Consider the following 25,955-nt stretch of genomic DNA (forward strand, 5'->3'; position numbering starts at 1 on the left):
AATTAATGATTATGTTATAACTGCAGTACACCTGAAGAAATGTTAAATCCACATAATTTCTTACCTATACACGCTGTTTATTCCATTCAACTTCGTAGTGTTATTTATTTGTTACAACACGATTTGAAATAAACGGCCAGCGCAACTCCGCCTCCAAGCCTCCATCACTACCCGCCCCGCCAACCTGCTCCAGACGAGTCAACTTGAAATGACTTCGGGCGAGCCAGCCAAGTCGTCCTTCGTGGAATTCTGTAGGTACCGCACATTCCTTCCAGACGAACTATTGATTCGCACAACGCCTCCAGTTTTCAAAGTCATTCACATTTTGCCCTGTTGCTCGCGTTAGTAAATATACTAAGTAGTCTGACCTTTCAAGCTGGTAACCTATATTTATTTTATTCTGTTTTTAGTATTTGTTGTTATAGCGGCACGGCAACATCACACATCATCTGTGAAAGTTTCAACTGTCTAGCTATCACGGTTCATGAGATACAGCCTGGTGACCGACAGTCAGACGGACTGGTGTCCTAGTAATAGGGTCCCGTTTTTACCCTTTGGGTACGGAAACCTAAAATTTAGACATGTTTATATGGATTTTTTTCTATCTAGCTAACTTTAACCTATTAGGTTTGGTGGTTTGGTTGGTAGGTGGTGGACTGGTGGTTGGTTTGGATCGGGGAAATCCTGAAGAAAGGCCAGGTCAAGAGCACCCTAAACCGGCGCGCGTGTATGACGAATGTTATGAAAGTCAACGAAGCGAAAGAGGTATGTCAGGATCGTAGCAACTGGAAATCCGTGGTTTCTGCCTACTCCTCCGGGAAATAGGCGTGATTATATGTTTGTATGTATGTATGTAGGTTTTGGTTGGACTGGTTGGAGTCTGTCCTGGCAAATATGTATTATTTAATTTCCGTGTGATTTATTCACGGATTTAACCTAACAACACGTGCATGCACGTATGTCAATTTACTTAATATACAAACTATAATTTTGCGTTAGCGCCCTCTTAATTGCCCAATTTATCATTATTCATTACCAAAAGGTATATATTGATATGAGATAAAAAGAAACCAGTCCGAAACAAAAATGAATGTAGTGACACAATCCGATATTTTATTTTAACCATGACAATAATTCCAGCAATTACGATCATATAAAGAAAACTTTTAATGATATCTCCGAATGGCTACAAGACCACAACTTACTACTAAACACCAACAAAACTAAGATAATCCAATTTAGACCTTACCAAAAACGACCTACAGACTTGACAACCCTTTTACTAGACTTGAACATAGAAGAAGTGACAGAATTCGAGCTATTAGGACTGGTATTAGACTCACATCTCAATTGGAAAAGACACGTAGCTAAAATTAGCTCTAAATTATCTTTCCTTTTCGCCTTGAGCATACTAAAATCCAACACAAACATGGCATGCGCTTTATCTGTCTATCGCGCGTACGCTATGGTTTATTGTTATGGGGAAATAGTACAGACTCGAACGATTTATTCCTCCTCCAAAAGAAATGCATCAGAATATTAGTAAACATCCCACAGACAGACACCTGCAAACCGCACTTTTTGAACCTAAACATATTGACTCTACCTTCTTTGTACATTCTGGAAATTGCTACCTTCGTCAGAAACAATATCGAAATGTTCGAATTCTGCAAAAGTGCACGCAGAAAAGATAACATTGTCCCACCGGAACCAGTCCTAGACATATACAAAAAAGGTCCATATTACCAAGCTATACAAATTTACAACAAATTACCCTCAGATATGAAAAACATTGAGAGCAAAAACCTATTCATAACTAAGCTCAAGACACATTTGATAAACAAAACCTATTACTATTCTTACTGTAGATAAAACCTATTCTTACTGTAGAAAATCGTCTGAAAATCATCATCTATTTATATTCTATCTGTTTAACAGTTGTTTTGATGAATGCATCGGAGTATATATATATAAGGGTTATACCTTACTTCTGTATGCAGCGACCATTCACTTAGTCAATGTTTATCACACACGTTTACTACATATTTCCGGTCGTTTATGAAGCTCATCATACTTAACCGCAGTGTTGGCGCCAAAATACAGCGTGCCGCGACTGGCGCGAGGCCGCATGGCAGTACTTCCTTTCAAGCCCGTCCCGTTCATTGTGCTCGCTGGGTAGAAGGTGGGTGTATTGGCCGCTTCTTGCCACGCTCATCCTGTCTATTGCGTTCTTGCTTCCCACTCGCACACGTGAGCAATGTTTATTATAAAAAAGAGACGCTCGTTTCCCTTGCAGCGATTTTTGTAGGTACCAGAGAAGGACGCCTCGAGATCAATGCACTTTCCGAGGACAACGAGCCCGTTTTTATTGCGTTTAACTTAGGGGACCGTTTCATTGTAATTGGGATCTTAAGTGGTAGCCCTAAAGTTCATTGCACATGCGACAATCGACGAAGGGGCCCGATGTCTAGACACGAGGAAAGTCAGTTAAGGGAAGGTGGGTACACCCGCGCGCCGCGCCAGCAGCATGCCTTGCCATGTGCACGTGCTTTTAACCCGCGGCGCGGCGTGGCCGGCGTCTTTGAACTTCACACTTGCAGCTACTTCCATTGGCCCTTGGCGCCAACTTATTAAAACAATATATTATACATATGTAGTTACAAGCAATAACCGCTGCTTTGTTCCCAAAATTACTCGAATGTTATAGATACCTTTATCTACTTCTATACAGTAATTTAGCGCCGCTCAAACATGCTTGATGCGAATATGCTTGGAAATTGCGAATGATCAAAAGATCACACGCAATTTCCAAATTATTTTTGGTGTTTCCTTGATCGGAATAATTATGACTAGATCTAGGAAATAACAAAATATCCTACTTGTTGCACAGTAAATTGAGTGAAGACTGCGGGTCACTTCTGGATGAGATTGGCTCAGGACCGGGATAAGTGGCGTACTCGGAGAGAGGCCTATGCTCAGCAGTGGGCGATAAAAGGTTGATATGAGATGATGATGATGAAATTGAGTGAGTTGCGCCTCCATGCGTCACGATCATAGTCCACATAAATAACACTAAACTTGATATCCAGAAAGTCAATTTGGCACTTTTTTATTGTCTGGTTCGAAACTCTTAACGATTAATTAATTAAGAAAAGCCCAACAATTAAGTTCTTAATACGTTCATAATTTGTGAAAAGTGCATGTATTGCATTATTGGGTAAAAATTGGGTTGATATATGTACATGAATCACGTTTGTTTATACTTTTTAGGGTTCCGTACCCAAAGGGTAAAAACGGGACCCTAATATTACTAAGACTTCGATGTCTGTCTGTCACCAAGCTGTATCTTATGAACCGTGATAGCTAGAAAGTTGAAATTTTCAGATGATGTATTTCTGTTGCCGCTATAACAAAAAATACTAAAAACAATATAATAAATATTTAAGTAGGGCTCCCATACAACAAACGTGATTTTTTGCCGTTTTTTGCGTAATGGTACGGAACCCTTCGTGCGCGAGTCCGACTCGCAGTTGGCCGGCTTTTTTTTAGGATCTATTACATATATATTATAGTATGTACTTAATTAATGATAATGAGTACCACTACCACCGACTTTCTTAAGTTTGTCATTGATACAAATTGATGTAAAAAGCCGAAAGAATCCATGAAAATGATAGGAAATTTAAGGACCTATTAGTTGGGGTTACATTACATTAGAGTGGGGTCCCACACTTTGATTGCTTCACACTTTATAACTTTAATGCTCGGGGCACGAGTAAGGGAGGTGTCGTAGATCGTAGATAATAAAATTAAACGAATAGGCATTTTATGCTAATTGAAATTGAATCACCGCGATGGACATTCCAATATATTATTATTATATTATTCCAATATTATATTTAAATATGTCAAATTGTGTGTCAAATACATGGTTCGAATTAATATTTCGTGTGTTATCTGACACGCTATAATAACTCCATTTCGTGGTATTTTTTTACATTTTTAAAAATTTGTAGACGCTTTCCTGCTCGCTAGAAATGAAAACATTATATAACCTTTTTTTCTTCCTATCATCTAATCTTTCGAATCCAATAGGTCTCCGACTCCGAGTCTAAATCCGACGCTCGAGTACACATTTAGCATCGACGCCTCCCGTGCTAACACGAGGAAAGAGCTCCGCACTTCATTGGCTGCATACCTACTGATGAAAAATTTGTAATATGTTTTGGTACGTTACGGGTATGAGTAATGCTGTCGTCATATCTGCTTATTAGCTGCTGACATTCTGTATTTATCTATACCTAGCAGATATATGAGGCCACATTTAAAATATGGGGAAAAATATTCGTCCGTTAGTATTGTATAATTATATGTTATTAATCGGTCAACGTACCGTATACCTGTAGGCTCGGCGTTTGCCATTCTATTTGTTTGCTTAAAATTATGCTTTGTGGCAGTGATTAATGCCCCAAAGAATATGAACCACATTTTACTGGAAAACTAAGTACTTTTATGTAACCTATTATATTTGGGTGAGTAAAACGAGTTTATTTAATTAAAATTACTTTGCTAGCAAAAATTCCTTTTAAAGGGCGAGGCGACGCGACAACTTGGTAATTAATTACCTACCTAATTTATTGACATTATTCGTTCCTTGAACCTCATTTTTCTTTATTGACTATAAGTGTACTAATATTACCAATAAATAAATGAGTGTTTTTTTGACAAGTATATAAACAAATACATAGGTACCTACCTAAGCTAAGTTAAGACACCTAAGTATAAGGCAGCACGTATATGCATTAGGATAATGAATATTCTTGAGATTACCAATCATCGTATCGTATCGGGGTGACGAGCTCTCGACCTGGTTTTATGATACCCATGTAAAGTACAGTCAAGTGTAAAAATATTCATCATACTCAAAAATATGTCCTATAGCTCCTATGTCAGCGAATTATGAACTAAGGGACATATTATTTTTGAGTAAGTTGTATGCAGTATGCACCCATATTTTTACACTTGACTGTACTATAAAGAAATGGCAACATTGCAATAATCGAATGTTTTCCTGCTCACATGGATCATTCCTCGATCCATGTGGGCTTGGAGGATTTAAAACCACTTAGCGAAGAGATGTTGGTTTTCCTCTGTAGCCGAACGATGGTTTTTCCAATTTCACTAAATTATTGATGGTTGAAGTTGAGTAACAAATGAACAATGACTCAATCTCGTAGGCGAATGCAAATGAAATTATGTGAATAAAATACCAAGTCCTCCTTCTGGTTTGTCATTAATTTAAAACCGCCGGCCGCTAGAAAATTGATGGATATCAATCAGACAAACAACGCGCGATGGAGGGGCTCCAAGGCAGGTGGCTCCCGTCGTAGGGTCAAGGGACCCGCCCGAGACTCGACCAAGGCCGCAGCGCGGCCAAGACATTTTAGCGATGCCGTGCGTCTACTCTCAAGTCGAAAGTGGAGGACCCGCGCGAAATCGCCTTTTCATACAAACGTAGTCCTCATTTTCCTCTGGATATTAAGCATCAAGCATCACCTCACCTCAAATCGAACCTCAAAAACGTCAAAAACAATCACGTTCCAAACTTAACTTTTTTTTAACAAACAAACGCTGGCTCCTCGGTCTTCTGCATTTCGTCAAACCATCGGCATCGTTTGTGTCGGTACGCTATAACCCTCAAAATCAGTTTACTTCTATAAACATGGTTCAGAAGCGAGATAAGCCTGTTAATAGTTCGTCAATTCATGATACAGGCTGACGTCCATTCAGGATTTCTTCTGTGTAGGTTAGGACAAGACTTTCAAAATCAGTCTCGTCCGGGATAATTTGGTTTCCATTGAACGACCTTTCTCTCTTTCTCCGAATTCTTTACCTATATGTAAATAAACGGTGGCTAAAAAATAAGTGCATTACCGTTGCCAGGGAGGTTTTGGGATTATACTGAGCAACTTTTACCATGAGAAGATGAATGCTACATTGAGCTATTTAATACTATTATATCGATAAGATTCATAGTTAAGTGCATTATTGCATTACTTAGAGAGGCAATGAGGTGGCACTTAAAGAACAACAACAAACTAATCTGCCATTTAATTTGTTTGCAAATATTGAGTAAACTGCTTTCATGTGGGTTTTATCACGATTCACCAAAGAATAGCTATTATGTAAACGTTGTATTTTATGCAATTAACATTTTGACAAAGACGCTCCGTTTCCAATCGTGTTCAATCGAATAATCAAATACAAGTGGCAGCTGAAGGCCACGACAAAAGACCTACACCAATATCTCCGAAAGTTGGTAACGATTTCACAATGCATATAGCCGATTTAGGTGACGGCATGATATGCAAGAGCGGCGGCGCCAGCGCTCCTGCTGCTTATCAACCGGTTGAATTGCACTTTATCGACTTGTTATTGTACGAATGTACACACAACTGATAACAATCTTCACGTGAATCGTCAGCACTATCGCTACGGCGAAGTACACGTCCGACCTGTATGATGTTACATACTTGTTTACATTAAGTCATTAAGTGGGTATTCCTAGTATTGCTTAAGACGAAAGTGGAGGACCCTCGCGCCTTTTCATATGACGCAAACGTAGTCCTCATTTTCCTCTCTGGATATTAACATTATTGAAAATATTTTGACTCAATTTGTTGTATATCAATCATAGCTATGCCCTGCGAATATTATTCGAATTTTTAATTATTATAAGAGTTAGAAGCATTTACAAATTTTTATGAAATCGGTTTATCGCACCTAATTTTTACAATAATCAAAAAATCGAAAAAAGTCAAACGTAGGGGCATAGCTATAGGTAATATACATTAAATGATGTACCTACAAATATTTTCCATAATGTGAATATCCAGATTCGAAAATGGGGACTACGTTTGTATGGTATGGACAAGCGGCAGTCTCCTTTCCTCTTATCTAATAATGCCAGGCCTCCTTCACTCGCTCAAGGCCACGCGCTATATGCCTACCGCTCGGCGTATCGTCGACGATACAATCGACAGAGGGCCGCCGAACGAATATGACACATTAACATTTTGACAAAGACGCTCCGTTTCCAATCGTGTTCAATCGAATAATCAAATACAAGTGGCAGCTGAAGGCCACGACAAAAGACCTACACCAATATCTCTGTTTCCCGCGCTTACGCTTCGAAATGCCGAAACCACGTAATTATTGTGCAGTAGATGGGTGTAAAAGTCAAAAAACAAAAGAAATTTGTCGTTTTTTTAGGGTTCCGTACCCAAAGGGTAAAAACGGGACCCTATTACTAAGACTCCGCTGCCGCTGTCCGTCTGTCCGTCTGTCACCAGGCTGTATCTCATGAACCGTGATAGCTAAACAGTTGAAATTTTCACAGATGATGTATTTCTGTTGCCGCTATAACAACAAATACTAAAAGTAAAAGTACGGAACCCACGGTGGGCGAGTCCGACTCGCACTTGGCCGGTTTTTTCATTTCCGAGAGACGACAAAAGGTATTTAGTATTTTATTTTAAATCTATCTTTATGAATTTTGTCACTATTTATTTCTTTGAACATAAGTAGATAAATCGTAAATTAAGGAGTTTTTTGAGTCAGGTATTGTGTTGTTTTTAAATATTTGATTGACTAATATTAATCTGCAATCTGTGGGCTCAGTATTCGCAACGGGCATATGGGGCTCTTAGGGTCCAGTACAACAATGCGTTTCGGGTGTTGATGGGGCTGCCTCGTTTCTGTAGCGCATCGGGGATGTTCGCGGCGGCGCGCGTGGACTGTTTCTACACTACCATGCGTGCACGCGCGGCATCCCTGGTGCGCCGGGTGCGCGGCAGTCCCAACAGCATTCTGCGATTGATAGCGGACAGGGTTGACTGTCCCTACTTGTCACACTGCGAGGGATTGCATTCTCCCGTTAGTGTTATTTTGTTTTAAATTTAAGTCTAGCTGTACCTACCTACTAACCCCTTAATCTTGTAAGTGTTACTAATAAAATGTGTCTTGGTTACATGAAATAAATGTATTGATTGATTGATTGATATAAAATATGGTTGATTCGCAACATTCGTTTTATTACAATAATAACATAAGTAACAGTACAACCCTAGCGCATTCTTACGATGACGCGTTAACACGTGGCTCGCACGGCGAGCAAGGCAGTCTCGACTCTTTGTGCGCATACTTATGGTACATTTCTTCTCGTCCTGAGCAGCAGGTATTATTATTAAGATTTTGTAGGCTATTATAGCGTAGGTATTTTCGCTTTTGTATGGGAATGATGTATCTGTTACGTAGTAACTATTTATTAATCTGTGATAATGCTGCTAAATAGAATTTTCCTTATCTAACGTAAGTTAGGTACTGGTACTGATTCAGTGTTTATATTTATTACAAAGGTAATGACTGCGGTAAAGTACTACATCGGGGTAAAACCTATTGAGGAAAAAATAACACGTTTACCTACAAGGATTGTCTTAAGACTTATACTACTACTTAGGGTAGGACGGGGACAATTGAAACACGCTATGATTGAAACAAGTCAAATTTCTTGAAAATTATAATAGTATTGCGTCACATGCCAGAGTTGGGAATTATCTATTTAAGAATAACCGGGAAGATAACTAAATCATCTTTCAATCAATCAATCATTTGTTATTTTGAATTTATCTAGATCAGCTTCATTTTTATCTAGATAAATTAGTTGGGATTTTAAACAAAAGATGAAAGTCAGTAGTACAGTCATGTAGAACTAGAAGTGGTCGGGCATGAAATTGCAACAATAATTTTCTGATTTTATGAGCAATGTCAGTGTGACTGTTAGACCCGGCGTGACATTTTATATAAATTTATTATTATAAGCTTACTTCAATACCTAACAAACGAGGTCAGTTATCTTCATCTAGATAATTTATCTAAATTAAAAAGTTGTCAATGCACTATTTGTGATTGAATTTATCTTCGAATAAATTCATTTAAAATGATTTTATTTGAAATAATTATCTAGATAAGAAATTATCTAAATAACGCCCAACTCTGTCACATGCATAGGATGTGACGCATTACTCAGGCTTTGCGGTCAGTCATTCTTGACTACAGCAACGAGCAACACAGTAGTTTTGAGAAGCTTTTTTCCTCCCGCGGACGCTTCGGCTGTGGAATGAGCTCCCTGCCGAGGTTTTCCCGAGGGGCTACAGTATGGGGTTCTTCAAAAAAGGAGTGTACAGGTTTTTGAAGGGTCGGCAACGCGCATGTAATATCTCTGGTGTTGCAGGCGTCTATAGGCTACGGTGACTGCTTACCATCAGGCGGGCCGTATGCTTGTTTGCCACCGTCGTGCTATTAAAAAAAAAGCTGTTCATAAATTTCGCGGTATAAAGTTAAGGACCTGTGCTCGCATACTTTTTCATTTAATTTTTTTTACTTATGTATGTTGACTACTTGAATTCTTTTGGTGTTTGGATGGGAATTATGGAATATGTTAACTGCCATTAAACAGCGATGGAGTGTTGATTGTAAAGAATATTGGTCCTTGAAGTAAAACATGTGACGTGGGGACGGTTGAAACTACGTACTTGGGGACGATTGAAACGTTTCAAACGTCCCCGCGTTTTTCACAAGTCTTACAAATAGTTGATTATTGATATTTAGACTTCCGTTTTTTCAAAATAATACATGCATTGTGAAAAAGGGAGTGACAGTGATTTTATTATGGTAATGATTGAAACATTGTTATAATTGAAACTTTTGACTTTTGTATGAAACACAATTATGTATTTCTACTAAGATTCCTTATCGTCATATCTTGTTGTTGCATTAAAACACGTTTGATTAAGCTATATGTATAAGATAATCACAACAAAGAAGTCTAGATGTCGTACAATTTTTTTGCATCCCTTTCTTTGATAAAGATCTTCAGACGCACATAAATTGTGAAATGTTTGTAATTTCTTTGCGAACTTTAGTTGGTCTCATTGAAAACCGTGATAGTTATTAAAAAAAAAAGATTAGAAATGACAAATTATCTTTCGTTTTCCCGAATATATTAAGGTGTTACAAACGTCCCCACATAGTGTTTCAATTAACACACCTATGGGGTCAATTGAACCACTCTTCCACATTCACTTTAATTCCTTATCATTACGTAACCATGGGCAAAGGGTTTTTAAGCACATTTTATTTAAAAACCGGCCAAGTGCGAGTCGGACTCGCGCACGAAGGGTTCCGTACGATTACGGAAAAAAAACAGCAAAAAAATCTCGTTTGTTGTATGGGAGCCCCATTTAAATATTTATATTATTCTGTTTTTAGTATTTGTTGTTATAGCGGCAACAAAAATACATCATCTGTGAACATTTAAACTGTCTAGCTATCACGGTTCATGAGATACAGCCTGGTGACAGACAGACAGACGGACAGACGGACGGACAGACGGACAGCGGAGTCTTAGTAATAGGGTCCCGTTTTTACCCTTTGGGTACGGAACCCTAAAAACTATATAAATAACCTTTAATAATACAGGCACATACCCTTCTAACTGTAAAAATAAAATAGTTACAGGCGGTTAAACATAAAGTGTTTCAAACGTCCCCGTCCTACCCTAATTGGAGCGTAGTGTAAAAGCGGAATACAACAAAATCAAAATGGTACCTACTTTTGCCTTGCAAATATGTAGTTACAATTGTGACATATCGACGGTGGAAATTTCAAATGTCGTAAGGGACATATGGCCGTATATCGTAAGTAGGTACACGGTACATGTAGCGTAGTCACCTACAAACTCTGGGAACACAACAATTCTTGTTTCCCTGTCTACCTGATCCCAAAATTACGGATGTTTTTATATTCCATTGTTATACTGAGACGAAAGCACATTAAGGCTAGTTTTAAATGTACCTCCACATTGGATTTGGATCAGTATGCCAGGTGGCGGTGGAGGTTCAATGTTCGACGCACCTTTTGTTTTGTTTTGAAAACAAGTCAGGGGTTGGCGAGCGATGCCCCGACTTACCCGGCTAGTGGGCAAAAAATGCATCCATGCACCTGGCATCCATGCTTTTCCTGTTTCTATTTATACTCGTATCTTCTTAAGAGACGATGAGAAGTCAGTCGCCATCAATAAATCAAGAGTAAATCATTGTTTTCGAGAAATTTTAAACTTGGACTGGACTACGCGATAAGAGGCCGTAGTCGATTTTGGAGCAAAAATGTAAAATTGATAGATTTAGTCGTTGAAATTATATACGTTTTGTTACGTAATATCTAAATAACAAGTATTGATTTCTATTAGCACGTCTTCTCATCTTGCCTTTTAATAATGAGGTCGCGAGCGTGCGTCACCGGTAATGCATGAAGAGAAGGGGCAGTTTTTAAAAATTCAGCAAAAAATCATGGTGGTAAATTATACAAATTGATGTATAAGAATAGTTTCAGCAAATGTTGTAGATTGTTTAAGTATCAAAATTACGTTGAAATTAAGTCAATTTTCAGAGAAACTGTCACTTGTTTTGAAGTAATTTCTGGAGGAAATTGATTTCGTCTAACTTTCATTTACACTACTTCAAAGTCATAATAATAAAAATGTAGTCTGATAAACGTCAAGTACAGGATATGTGTAATACAAAATTGCCATGTTTAGCAGTCCAAACTTTACGAAATTTACAAATAAGAGCGACAAAATCAGTGCTTTACGCGCGTTTACCTACGTCCATCAGAAAAGCAAACATTACTAATTTAGTGAGTCTGTTTTCAAAAAAATTATCTGATAAAAGGTAAGATAAGAAGACGTGCTAATAGAAACCAGTACTTGTTATTTCAATTAGGTAGCAAAAGGTGTAAAATTTCACGGACTAAATCTATCAATTTTACATTTTTGCGACTAAAATCGACACCGGCCTCATAAGTATTACTTACTTCGAATACCTACCTAAGTTACCTAACCCAGTTAAAGACAGTACACGATAAAACCCGGCCACGCATGATATGGTAAATCTTTTAAATGAATGTGCATTTCAAGCAGCATATTTTCATCAAACTACATAATAAAATTACAAACACAATATAGCATTAGGTTGTCTGTGAGTTCTGTGACTTTAAGCATTATATATTTCACAGTATCAAAATTTTTGTCTGACAGTCTTTACCAAATTTTCCTGTTACAGTAATCAAACATTATATTATTTATAATTTGATAAGCCAAATTATACCTTGTTAAATTATCTTTTCATAATAGCTAACATTTTTCTAATTGTATTCAGATTGATTTAGTTCTGAGGTGTTTTAACACTTTTAACTTTGGTGAATTCGACTTTTTGACAAAAAACTGCCTCCCATACAAAAACGACTTCCAGTGCTTGGACTCTTGGAGTAGAAAGTCTTCCTGACTACCTCAAGTAGAAAAGAGTTTCAAAAAATGACATCCTAATGTGCATAAAACAACTTGTAAACTATAAATACAATTGTGGCTTTGTAGCAGAAAGCGAGTGAAGATTATATCAAAAAACCCTGGACAAATAATTAAAGATGTGATGGAATATATTCGGCGAAAACTCACACACGCCCAAACATTGTATATGATTTATTATAAGATTTTATTTTTATTATAAATTACAGATTATTAAAATAAAAGAACTGCTTGAATATGTGCATACGGTAAAAAGATATACCAGATCATGTTTGGCCGGGTTTCATCGTGTACAGTCTTTAATTGTACTTAAACAACATTGACTATATTGTAAGGCTTATTATTTTCGCGGCGACAGAAAAGTTAAAGAGCAGCAAACTATTTGCAACTAAAATAATAACTTGTCAGCGATTAAATATTTTGGCAATCATTTATATTAAATGAGCTTTAAACTAAGGATATTTTAAAATTCAAATAATGGCAGCTACTTTAAGGTAGCAGAAATAATAAACAAGATTACTGAAATCATAGGCGAGGTACTATAAATAAAAATGAACAATCCTAATTGGGCCAGAGTGGAATTGTTTGGTAAATAAGTTTTGTAACTGGCTACAAAATGGGAATCCAAAATTACATTAAATCAATAGGTAGGTAGGTTAGGTTCGTTAGGTAGCTTCAAATGCCCGAAGGGCAAACCGCCCAGAAATAAGAGCCCCGCGAAGCGGCGCTCCGTCTAGTTACGTTGTGAAGTAATTTTTTTTTAAAGAAACAGTCCGACGAACTCCAGCTCACTAGACGGAGCCCCGCTTCGCGGGGCTCCTATTTCTGGGCGGTTTGCCCTTCGGGCATTTAAAGCTACCTAACCTTGATTTATTTTATATGCAATCTCCATTGAACAATTAGAGTAGGCCATTTTCAACTTTTTATCCGCTGTCATGTTTCCGCTTAATTAGTTAATTCAGTCGCCAAAACAATAACTCGATGCTAGTTTATATTGAAACAAATCCGAAAATTGATTACTTAGCTGCTACTTTTTACTTTATACTAGTCTCCGCAATTAGTCGCCAACTTATTATTTTTGCTACCCCCTTTAATTTTTTATAAATCCCTAAATCAGATTAATTTGTCGCCGCGTTAAATACATGCCTATTATATATCTTAATCATTGTATTTCTATTTATTTGTGCATATTTTAAAGAGAAGAGCAATAGGTACAGATGTAGTGCATAATTGTTTGCCATCGTATTTTCTCGGAAACGTTCGTATTTGTCATGCATATTCTGTCAACCTTAGTAAGTACTTATTGTACTGAGCCTGACTGAAATAGCATATATAACACTTTCGGGCGTTTCCGTGAAAATACAATGGCAAACAATTATCCACTACATCTGTACACTACCGCTCATAACTATTTAGGCACTCATTAATCATTATTATTCAGAACGACGGGACTTAATCGCGTAAAATACGTTTTAAATTTACCTCCGACGTTTCGAGGACGGCGTTGTCCCGTGGTCTCGGAGAAGACTGGCTAAAGTTGACATCAACATCTTCTAGGCGCGCGAGTTTTTCGAACTACCCGCACTTGATCTTGTTTATTGTTGTTTGTTTGTGAATAATAATGAGTAAAAATCGTGAAAATTTAAATCATTATTTAGGCACTCGTAATTTTTTCCATACAATTGTATACAAAATCGACTTTCAGAACTATTTATACCGCTGTCGCAGTCGGGTAACAGTTTTTTGTGCAATTTATTTTTTTAATTTAACAGACATATCGAGCTTCAAAATGATGTGTGTGCAGAATATTCGTGTACATTGCCTATTTACCAAATGGAACGCGTAAAAAAATCCATAAATCGTTTTCTAACACAATCGTTTTATTTTGTATGAACTAGTAATAAGGGTTTTTTAAATCGTTGCATAAAGTAAACTCGAAATTTTAAAGGATGTCTTTGGCAACAATTTGAGGCTCAATATATTTACCTAAATAAAAATTTAATCCAACATGTAAGGGAGTCATTTGCCTGCGATCGAACAGTGTGATTTTGAAAATAATTTTTGTATACAATTGTATGGTGAAAATTGCGGGTGCCTAAATACTTTTGAGCGGTAGTGTATATTAAATGAGCGTTATAACGTTATATATATATAGTATGTTACAAACAATTGCACTTTCACTGAAGACACTACACAAACACACACAAGACAAGACCATATTGATTCGCTTTGTCATGGTGATGAGTAAACAGTAATTGTTCATGTGGTATTGTTTCAATAATTGTTATGTTTTATATTGAATGTAGTAATAGTAACTGTTTCTGATATGCAGTCGTAGTAAGCGTATGGATTTTGTGTAGGTATGTAAGTAACTATACGTTTTTTATTAAATTGTCAATGATTGTATGAAGGTAACAAAGAAAGTATTTTCGTCTTAATTAAGCACCTAAATTTAATCGCTGAAAGTAAAATTCCATCAATTCCATGGTTTTTAGGGTTCCGTACCCAAAGGGTAAAAACGGGACCCTATTACTAAGACTAATGTCCGTCTGTCTGTCTCTCACTAGGCTGTATCTCAGGAACCGTGACAGCTAGTTGAAAATTTCAGATGATGTATTTCTGTTGCCGCTATAACAATACTAAAAAGTACGGAACCCTCGATGGGCGAGTCCGACTCGCACTTGTCCTGTTTTAATGCAATGAATGAAATAATGATTTAATGTATCTTATTGCGGTAAGCAGCTAAATATGTAACGTTTTCAACCAAAAGGTACCACATTGTCGCATGTCGATAAGGTTGATTTCGAACTGAAGCTATATGGAAATAGCGCCTTATTGAAAACCGACAATAAGTACCCTTTTGGTTGAAAATGGCACATATATAATACGAGTATAGTTACGAGTGTAGTTACGAGTATCATCGTCAATTTAAAATGTCTTATGTGCTGTCGAACGGTAAAATCCATTGGTAAACTTTGGGGAAACAGCTTCAAATACAATATTAATAGAGCCATGATAGTACAAAAAAGAGCAATCCGAACAATAATGCGCATACCACAATGGGCATCTTGCCGTGATCACTTCTCAAGGTTGGGTATCTTGACAGCTCCTTCATTGTACGTGCTCGTTTTGTTGACTGACTGTGCAAAATATTGCTAATTTTGAGTCTTCTGCGGAGCAGGAGTTGCGCTTTGAAACACGAACAAAAAACATAAAGCTATTCTTCTGTCCTAAACAACAAGTAGCAAGGCATAGTGTAAGATACCAAGCCATTCGAATTTTTAACCAACTACCTACAAACTACAAATCTAAAGGTTACACATTATAAAATATTTAGTAAGCACTTGAAGATATTTTTATTGAGGGGGTGCTTTTACAGTATTGACGAGATATTTGCAAATTAAACTGGTTTTTACAAAATTATCTTATGTAACGTACATATGAATGATGACATTTTTATTACCTACTTTATCTGTACTTTTTTTTTGTTTTTTGTTTTAAGTGTATTTTTGGAATTTTATTTCTTGACGTCCCGCTATTATTTATGTGCTAATACATAGTTTGTAAGATTTTTCTAACACAATATTATATTGTTATAGAAAAAAATAAATGAATGAATGGTCATTTTAATTAAGGTTAAGTAAGTGTACTAGATATTTGTGCACACGTGGGAGGGGAGGGGGCACGCGCACGCGACGCGACGCGACCCGCGGTGTCGCACGTGGCGCGCCAGCTGCGACAGCCTTCACAAAATGTTCACAATGGAAGGTAAAAAATACAGGTAGTGTGGAAAACAATACGAACACCAACGATTTAGTTTTGAGATGCACTGTCGATGCCTCCTTTTACTTTCTTTGGTATTTATACGACCTAGAATAGAATCTAAGAATTACTCGGAATTCATAAAGACCATACAACATTTTCGGATTAACAGGTTAGAAAGATATTAGAAAGAAGTAATAGTTAAGGTCTATACTTTCTTTGTAAGATAATAAAAGAATGGGATTTACTTAGAAGTTTATTCTTACTGACCTACACGGCTTAACATAATTTTCAATAGGTAGGTACTCATAAAAAATCCCAACTGCGGTCGTTCATTATACCAGTGGCATTCAATTAAAAACCGGCCAAGTGCGAGTCGGACTCGCGCGCGAAGGGTTCCGTACCATCACGCGAAAAAACGGCAAAAAAATCACGTTTGTTGTATGGGAGCCCTATGAATAAGCCCTAAACCCTACTTAAATATTTATTATATTCTGTTTTTAGAATTTTTTGTTATAGCGGCAACAGAACATCATCTGTGAAAATTTCAACTGTAGCCTGGTGACAGACAGACATCGAAGTCTTAGTAATAGGGTCCCGTCTTTACCCTTTGGGTACGGAACCCTATAAAAAGAAACCTTTGTATAAGGTACTTGGCAAATTAAGAATTGAAATTTTGCTTGACACGTTAACATTAACACAACACTCATCAGATATTTCGGTCCGTATCTGTCGTCTGTTTGAATTTAGACAATGTCGTGTTATATGGTTATTGGGCTCGAATATTCAGGACTCGGGAGTGAAGATATCCCAAATCCCGTCCCACTTTACAGCCGTCCGTAGGTAAATTTAAGTGTAGCATACATTGTAGTCAGTTACACGTGTAAAGTCGGCCATAAATGTCAAAGATCAGCTGACATTGTTGCTAGGTATGTAAGGTGGGTGCATTCACTCCCGCGACGTACGACTAGGTATATAAAGTGCATGATACAACTACGTACTTCCTTGTTTATGGTCTTTTATGTCTACTAGGCGTAATAAAATTCTTTGACAGACTGCTAGAATTCTCTCCAATTAACTATACCTATTTTATGACCTGAAGTACGTACTACGGACTGTAGTAATTATGAACTCGAGGCACGTTTAAAATACAGGGTGTCTCAGATACTTCAGATATCAGATAGTATAATAAGATCAAATCAAAATGAAATTGGCATGACCTGTTTTCTGAGGCAACCAGTGGCTGTGGATAACATATGGAGAATTTCGGAAGAGCAAAAGGTAAGAGTTACGTTACCGCTGTGATACCTAATACAAATGGATATTTGCGCAAGTTTGTCTCCGGGTTGCCCATAAATTCTTGTATCGTAAGAAACGGTCCCTATATGAGGCATCACTAGTTTTTCCCACCGCGTGGCATCCCAGGGGGCAGGCTTGCAGCAAAGCAGGACCGCGTCTTAGTAAAATATTGATTTGTGCCCGTTGCCGTGCCCCGTGCCCACCCGACGCGACGTGCAGTCCCCCCCTGCTCTGCTTTCCGCATCCGAGCGGTGGCGTTGCGTTTGTATTTCCCCAAACCACGTGGCGAGAAGTCACGTGCATAGGTTTAGGTTCCGTAATGATAATGAGTAAATTGGCAGTTATTTATCAATCAAATTTTAGTACATTTATAAGATGGTTCAACATCAGTAGATAAAATAGTGTATAACATAGACTGCAGGGTGATATTTATGAAGGAATATATAAGTACATGCTTATTCATATCCTAAAGTCACCTGTATCAGGTATTTAAATGTCAGCAATAGTTTTAGATTAAAACGATGCCATTTAAGGTGTCCTAGTATAAAAATAATATGTAAAACCCTTTGGTTATATGTCATAAGTAAGCATGTAGGTAAGCGTTGTTATAATTTGGTTATGATCACTCGGCCTTGTTGTTTACCTCATGTATTTTGTAGTCCTAGGTACTACAACTAAGCTAACTGTGTAGGTACCAATTTGAACAGAACAAAGTGAGGTAGTGTCATTATAAATATAAATGTGTCATATTTTCATAGAAATTTTGGCAATTTTGGCATTAATGATGACATAGCCCCACTTTGTCATTGAAAATTCCATCACTCGGCCTTGTTGTTTACCTCATGTATTTTGTAGTCCTAGGTACTACAACTAAGCTAACTGTGTAGGTACCAATTTGAACAGAACAAAGTGAGGTAGTGTCATTATAAATATAAATGTGTCATATTTTCATAGAAATTTTGGCAATTTTGGCATTAATGATGACATAGCCCCACTTTGTCATTGAAAATTCCATGCAGTTATCTTGGTCCGAGTCTATTGTTTTATTTTTGAGGTGCAATGAAGAGTACAGTCAAGGGCATACATATATATATACATTCCCAAAGTTTCAAAAATATGTGTACGCTCTTACACCTTACCTTAGACAATAAAGTCGTGTTCACATATTTTTGAGCAATTTGTCTGGATCGATATTTTTGCCTTTGACTGTACCTACCTATAGTTGTGTTTGTGTTGTATTTTATTGTACCCACCTAACTGTAAATCAATATTAATTTTGTCAGTCATCACATCAAATCACTGCTGCTTTGTATGTCTTAGGAATAGGAAACTGAGGAAGTGGCGAGGGGTGAATGCATTGCATCGTCCCGCATGGGATGGGGGTGGAGGCAGTGCGGCGGGCGGAGGGAAACATCAACACAACAGCGCGCCGTGGCGTCAGCAGCCGCCCACCCCACCCCGCGCACGCATGCCAAATGGTTACTCCTCCGTCTAGCGACGCGAGTGAAACATTGCGCTCCAACTTCAGTTCACTCCGCGACGTTAAACGTAACGGACGTGCTCGCGCTCTGTTTAATAAAATATACGTTTAGCTTACTGTACAATCATTAAACATCAGCATTCCTTAGATAATTATACTGTGTAATATTATTAGTGAACCTTAACCGAGTAACATTGATGCTTAATAAGTACCAAGCTTCATGAACTGTGATCGTTATTTTAACCGTTTCGAACTTTAAATACAACGGTGAGAACGTGTGGTGTGAGGGATCGAAATGAGCGGATTGACCATCAGAGTGAATAAAAGAGGATCGAGGGGTAGTGACACTCTTCTCGAAGCAGCCAACAGGATTCTCCGACTACTCGGCGTGAGCTCCACGAAGCGCGGGAAACAGCCCTCGCCCAAAACGAAGGTAAGGTCAACGACTCCGCGCGTCTGCTGTCTACCCGACCCGACGGCCCTGTTGTTTGTTTGTTACTGTACTCGTACAGTACAGTTCAAAACAAATCTCCACAATCCACATTACCTAAGCCTAACTACTTGTTCAAAATAATAATTTTATTTTATGTTTGTGATAGTTTACAAATACCAATAATAGTAGGCGTGAAAATAGCGTTATAGTTTTAGTAATTAGGAAGGTTTTATTTTAATATAAGATATGAATATACACTGAATTAATACTTTTGAATATATAATGGAAATAACATGTAATATAATAAATTAAATGTAATATTTATTATTCATTAATTAATTAATTTTTCTATTGACGTGTATTTCATTTTATTTTGACGATCATTATGAGATTATCTTGCTTAGCCGTATTGACATTGTTTTTCTCATTTCATTTAATTTGACATTGTTAAAAATTTAATTAATTAATTAATCGATTGCTTATTCAAATGGTTTTTAAATTGTGTATTGTTTTTGTATAATTATAATCAATTGTTATTTTCCACTTGACGATCATAATATAAATTCGTATAGATTAGTGTAAAAATAATTTATATTGTAATTTAATATTATGAAATAAATAAATCTAAATATATACAATATACACGTACAGCGTGTACCTACCTATAATGCAAAGTAGTACACAAGAAGTGAAAGGGTGGTAGTGGTAGGTAGTAATTTTACTCGCAAAGTGTGTCAGTACTGTCAGTGCGGTAATTGGTAAACCTAATTCTGCCTTGTTATTCTAGTTGTTAATTTCAACTCATTATTCTCATTAACAAGTTCTTGACAAATAAATAGAGCGTATAAGATACCTATCTTCTAATATTGAGTGTTATTTACACGCACACGCAATAATGACGATGCAACGCAATAGTTTCTAGCCGTTCTCTGAAATAAAGATAAGATAACACGAGAGCGTTCATTACTATGATACAGTATAATTAAATATACCTACCATGTTGACTGTTGATAAACTTTCGCTGCGGCGTAGTGATTGTGACTTTCGCTGAGTAGCGTAGGTAGCGTGCCTGTGTGGATTGCGAACGCAATACATCCTTTCTACTCATCATGTATAGAAGTAGTAAGTACTACGCCTTTCTCAGTGCGCTAATGTTACCTCGAAGAATCTATGTCGCTCTCCGAGATGTTGACGCGTGTGACATTCGCAGATGCTTAGCCAGTCACCGCACTTGTTTGTGCACGCGACACGCGACGCGGGCGTGCGTGACTTGTTTACCAGTTCCACCAAAGCAAATTAACGCTTAATGCTGGGCTGTTGTGATCGAAGCATGCTGTACCCGTACCCGCCTACAATAGAATACCTACACATCGATGAATGAAACACTAAAGAAAAATACGGCCTATCCACGAGGTCGGAATGTGTAACGTCAAACGTCAATCTATTCAATGCAGTTAGGTACACCCAGCTGCAAAAATGCATCAAATGCATGGCCTCTGTATGAATGAATTCCATTCATAATGTGCCCATGTAAGCTAGCTGTAGGCACAGTGTAAAAAGTAACAGTGGACCGACGCCTTTGATGTTTGTGTAAATGCCGACACCGCACAAGAACACAGTATGGTTGTCACAGACTTACACAGCTGCCCAAAATTTACAAACATTTCAAATAAGTCACGCTATCCCTGTAAGTAGTACCGAGCTACTAACAATGGCGATATTGGCGATGTATGCAGCTCGGGTGCGATAGTCCCACCCCTCGCACCCCGCACGATTGCCCTGTCTAGACGGCTTCGTCAAATGACTGTATTGTTTTATAGACTGTGCTGTAGGTACATACTGACGTCACGACATTTTTTAGTCCGGTTTTTGTTTTCGTTTGATTTGAAGTAATAGGTATCACGAGAACAAAGCAAGTTGGGGTCATTAGGTAAACAATACTCGCAAAATTGTTTTGAGTTCAAAGTAGAACTGAACCTTCATACCGTAGTAGGTATCACCAAAGATAGATATAACTCCGTAATAGATGGATACAGTCTAAGGAAAAAACGTGCCTCGAAAATCACGAAAATTTGATTCTCGATCAGATGGCGCCACTAGTTTTGGCCAACTCTCGTATAGAGGGCGTACTGTTTCGTTTGTTATTTATAATTTTAACGCATACCAGTGAAAGAACATGGGTCAAAATCATATAAAAATAATTAATGCAAATAAAAAAATGATTTATCCATATTTAAATACGTTTTAACGTATTTTTATAAATCTTCATTTTTAGTTCTAAAGTATGTCGATAGATGGCAGTGAATTTACAGTGGTTACAAAATTTACTATGACAATACCGCTCTATCTTATTATATCCTCATTGGTATCACTATTACGCGTAATGGCGTAATCGTTATAGGTTGCCCTATCTGTTCAAGCGTGTGGAAGCATAAACAGTAAACACCCACATTTTTTATCTCCGACAAAATAAATTTATCATGTGATTACTCATAACAATGTACGGGTTTTAAAACAGTTATTCCTTTTATACAACTCACCATTCATAAAATAAATACCTGTAATCTATTTCAAAACATATCCGTAAACGTTTAGTCGACAGAAATGTAGCCGGATGTAGCGACTAGCGACCAGGGGGGGGGGGGGGCAAGCCTAGCTAATACAGCATTCAACATCCGCCAGGCCAGGTATTCAGTACAAGGTCGCAGCAACATAACATCTAGGTGCTGCATGCTGTGCTAATACCGCTAATGCTACTCAATGCAGTGCCGACACGATAACTTAGACAACTTTATATAGGTATACAAGTGCACCACCTTGGGTGTTTAATTTAAACATTATGTAATCTTGTCAATTGATGCTTAGATTTCCTCATAGGTCACTCAATGATGTAATTCTAAGAAAACCCCAATACACAAAGAGTTGTTTATAAGCAACAACTCAGCGGAACGTTCAAAGAGTTGAAACTTTAAAAAGCCAGTTCCCAGTACAACATGTCGACATCAAACCGCTTGTTTAATAAAAATTGATTGATGAATGCGAGTGTGTAGGTCGCTATGACGGTGTAGTGGTTCTCGAGGTGGGGGATTGAGGTCACAACGTAAGGACCGCGAGGCGGAATGCGTTTCGACGGCGTGGGAATGCGCCGCGACTCGCGACTCGTGAGTACCGTTGCGCCGCCCCCCGCCCCGGCCCGCCAACGTGGAATGCGAGAACCCATTTGCGGCTGTGCGGACCAGCTCGCTCTATTAGTGACTCATGCGCAACTTCACCAAACTAGTCACCGCTGCACGGCGATGCATCTGCATGCGAGGAAGACTGCTTCAATCTTGACGGCAACACAGAGAAACAGATTTCAGACGTTGCTGATCAGAGTTCTCATTGTTATTCAGTGACTTTCATTAATTTAATAACGCGTTCTAGTTTTTACAAAAAAACTGAAACAATATTTAAAAACCGGCCAAGTGCGAGTCGGACTCGCGTTCCAAGGGTTCCGTACATTACACAATTTAAAGAATGTATTTTTTATGTGAAACGTGAGTGAAATGTCTAAAAACCCCGTAGGGGTCGGATCAAAAACTAAGTAATTAAGTCCGACTCACGCTTGACTGCAATTTCTAATAGGTTTTCCTGTAATCTATAGGTAAAGATCTATATTGCGTATTTTTTTTCAAAATTTTAGACCCAGTAGTTTCGGAGATAAAGGGGGGGGGGGGGGATGGTAATTTTTTGCCTATTTTCTTGAATAACTTCTAAATTATTTATCCTAAAATTATAAAAAATATATATTTGAAATTGTTACAATGAGCTCTTTCATTTGATATATAGCACGATATAGTTTTAAAAACTTTTTTATTTTCTCATTTACCCCCCAAAAGTGCCCCCCATGTTTAAAATTAATTTGTTTACGTTACATGTCCGTCTTTGGGTCACAAACTTACATATGTATACCAAATTTCAACTTGATTGGTCCAGTAGTTTCGGAGAAAATAGGCTGTGACAGACGGACAGACAGACGCACGAGTGATCCTGTAAGGGTTCCGTTTTTTCCTTTTGAGGTACGGAGCCCTTAAAATCAATTAATAAGAACAGAAACTTAAAACATAAATAGGACGTTTCACATTGCTAGGTATGGATAACAACGGAACCATGAAACTGTATTCCGGAGGTACATTTACTTTTTATTAAGTTTGTTTTTGGCAAATTAACCGTTACTCAAGTGGCGGACTCGTTGCCTCTGGTACCGTTGTTAGAAAGAGAGAGAGAGTGTCGGAGCACGCTCTCTATTCAACATCGTTCACGTCCGTTCTATTGAATGGATCGAAGCGTTTTTTGTCTCGTCTACGTAAGAAAATGAACAAAAACTAACACACTAAACTGGATCATCGAACTCTAAGCGAGATAAAAACTCAATGGCCTATTCGGCACCTAGGTTATGTGCTCTTTCCAACTTTCCATTACTTTATTTTACTATAATTAAGTCCGTAGTCCGTACGTAAAGGAACACAAGATTTAACGGGTCCTCGATATGTAAAATTACCACTCGGCCGGTGAATAGGTTTTCTTATTGTATAGTAATTTTATTATAATATTCATTTTGTGTATGTTTCGCTGCCAAACATCGTCGAAGGATTCATTAATTGGGGCGTAGACTGATGGTTTTGTTTGGATTAGTTTTTGGAACGGTTAGCTGTTAATATCGCGGCAGACAGCACGGTCCTACTGTCTGGTCCCCACCGCGGTGACTTATGTGCCAGCACCAGCGCAGCGCCCGCGCCCGCGCCGATACACAAGTACTTGCTCTCGAGGCGCGACGACGCGCCGCACGCCCGGCACGCCGCGCCGCTGCTCCCAAAACAGCACCGCTACAATACCCCGTTTCACTCTAAACAAATACTTCCATTTAGGTATCCTCAAACATTAGCTCAGTCTGAGCAACGTTAGCTACGCAAAGTTCATCATATAATAGTAGATATTTGTTTACAGACGACCGGTGAAATTCGGGCGCCCATCGCGGCGGCGGAGTCCGCCGCCGAATCTCCAGTCAAGATGCAGGCGCAACCGGCCGCGGCGGCCAACAAACGCACCGCCAATGACTACATCTTTCGAAAACTGATTGGCGAGGGTTGTTATAGCACCGTGTTCTTCGCTACAGATATTCACACTGGGAAAGAATATGCAAGTAAGTAATCTGTACATCTAAGTCATGTAGACTGCGTAAATAACTCGAAGGATTATTATAGGATTCGGATTTGTTTGATAGTTAGGTTTTCAATATATGTATTCGAAACTAATATTATTATTTTCTTTCCAGTTAAAGTTTGCGAGAAACGTCAGATTATTAAAGAAAAGAAGAGGGAGTACATAAAGAGAGAGAAAGACGCTTTGAACATGCTGTTCAATGTGCCACACGGTTTTGTCAAATTATATTGTACTTTCCAAGATGATGAACGATTGTACTTTGTGTTGTCTTATGCCAAGAATGGCGAATTGTTGTCTTATATAAATAAGGTTGGCTCTTTCGAGCTAAATGTAGCTAAATTTTATGCCGCTGAGCTCTTAATGGCCTTAGAAAGCATGCACGCTAAAGGAATCATCCACCGAGACTTAAAACCAGAAAACATTTTATTGGACGAAAATATGCACTTACAAATTGCGGACTTCGGTACAACAAAAATTTTGGACCCGGAAGAGATTTGTTCAGCACCTAATAAGACTGATGATGACCAGACGTTGGCAGAGAATGACAGACAAAAAAAGATCAGTTTTGTCGGAACCGCACAATACGTAAGCCCAGAACTGCTGCATAACCGCGTGGACACGCGGGCCTCTGACCTCTGGGCCTTGGGATGTATTATCTACCAGATGATCTCAGGACTGCCTCCATTTCGTGGCTCCAATGAGTTCCTTACCTTCCAGAAAATACTTAAATTGGACTACGAGTTCCCCGAAGGCTTTCCCGCCGACGCAAAAGACTTAGTTGAGAAGCTTTTAGTTTTGGATTATTCCAAGAGGATTGGAGCTAACGATACCGGAAATACCTATGAAAGCATACGAAACCATCCATTCTTCGAAGGGATCAACTGGGATAATGTCTGGACTCAGTCACCGCCAACTATATCCCCGTACTTGCCCGGCGGGTCTTTCGAAGAAGAATATCCTCTGGATCACTTGGAGCCCGGCTTAGACCAAAACCAACTTGTGCGCCTGTGGAAGTTCGACTTATCTACCTCAGAAGGTATGTTATAACATTATGTTATTGTATTAATAGAAGTGTATAATTCTCTCAAAGCAATACTGTATTTTGCCGACGGTAATACAACAAAGACTTGTACGAGTGCAGTGAAGCGACAAGTAACTGGCAACTGGAGCGTCCGTGACCCAAATTCTTCTTTGCCAACATGCTTCTCGTTTCACTGCTAAATAGTATCCGACGAAGTTCCGTTTTGCAGTTACGCCGCCGATATTTGACACAGATATTATTACTAACAGAGCCATATGATTTAGTACTAGTACTGACGCCATATGTTTTTTTTTGTGGGCGAGAAATATGATCGTTC

At 38.2% G+C, this 25,955-nt stretch overlaps 1 protein-coding gene across 4 annotated transcripts in view; it reads left to right on the plus strand.

Annotated features, from left to right (window-relative positions):
• The window catches only part of LOC134745128 (3-phosphoinositide-dependent protein kinase 1), a 151,803-nt gene that overhangs the window by 122,979 nt on the left and 2,869 nt on the right, over positions 1-25,955 (plus strand). For 3 of the 4 annotated variants that reach the window (XR_010128134.1, XR_010128135.1, XM_063679094.1), the window contains exons 1-3: positions 19,000-19,395; positions 24,382-24,577; positions 24,710-25,633. Coding sequence is in view for 2 of the 4 variants with exons in the window: in XM_063679094.1 (XP_063535164.1) it covers positions 19,258-19,395; positions 24,382-24,577; positions 24,710-25,633 (1,258 nt within the window). In the remaining 2 variants the exon portion in view is untranslated. Of the gene's footprint in view, positions 1-18,999; positions 19,396-24,381; positions 24,578-24,709; positions 25,634-25,955 lie in introns of those variants that run through there. The other variant, XM_063679095.1, reaches the window with a different exon arrangement.

The sequence above is a fragment of the Cydia strobilella genome, chromosome 11 (genome assembly GCF_947568885.1).
Source record: "Cydia strobilella chromosome 11, ilCydStro3.1, whole genome shotgun sequence".
Lineage (NCBI taxonomy): Eukaryota > Metazoa > Arthropoda > Insecta > Lepidoptera > Tortricidae > Cydia > Cydia strobilella.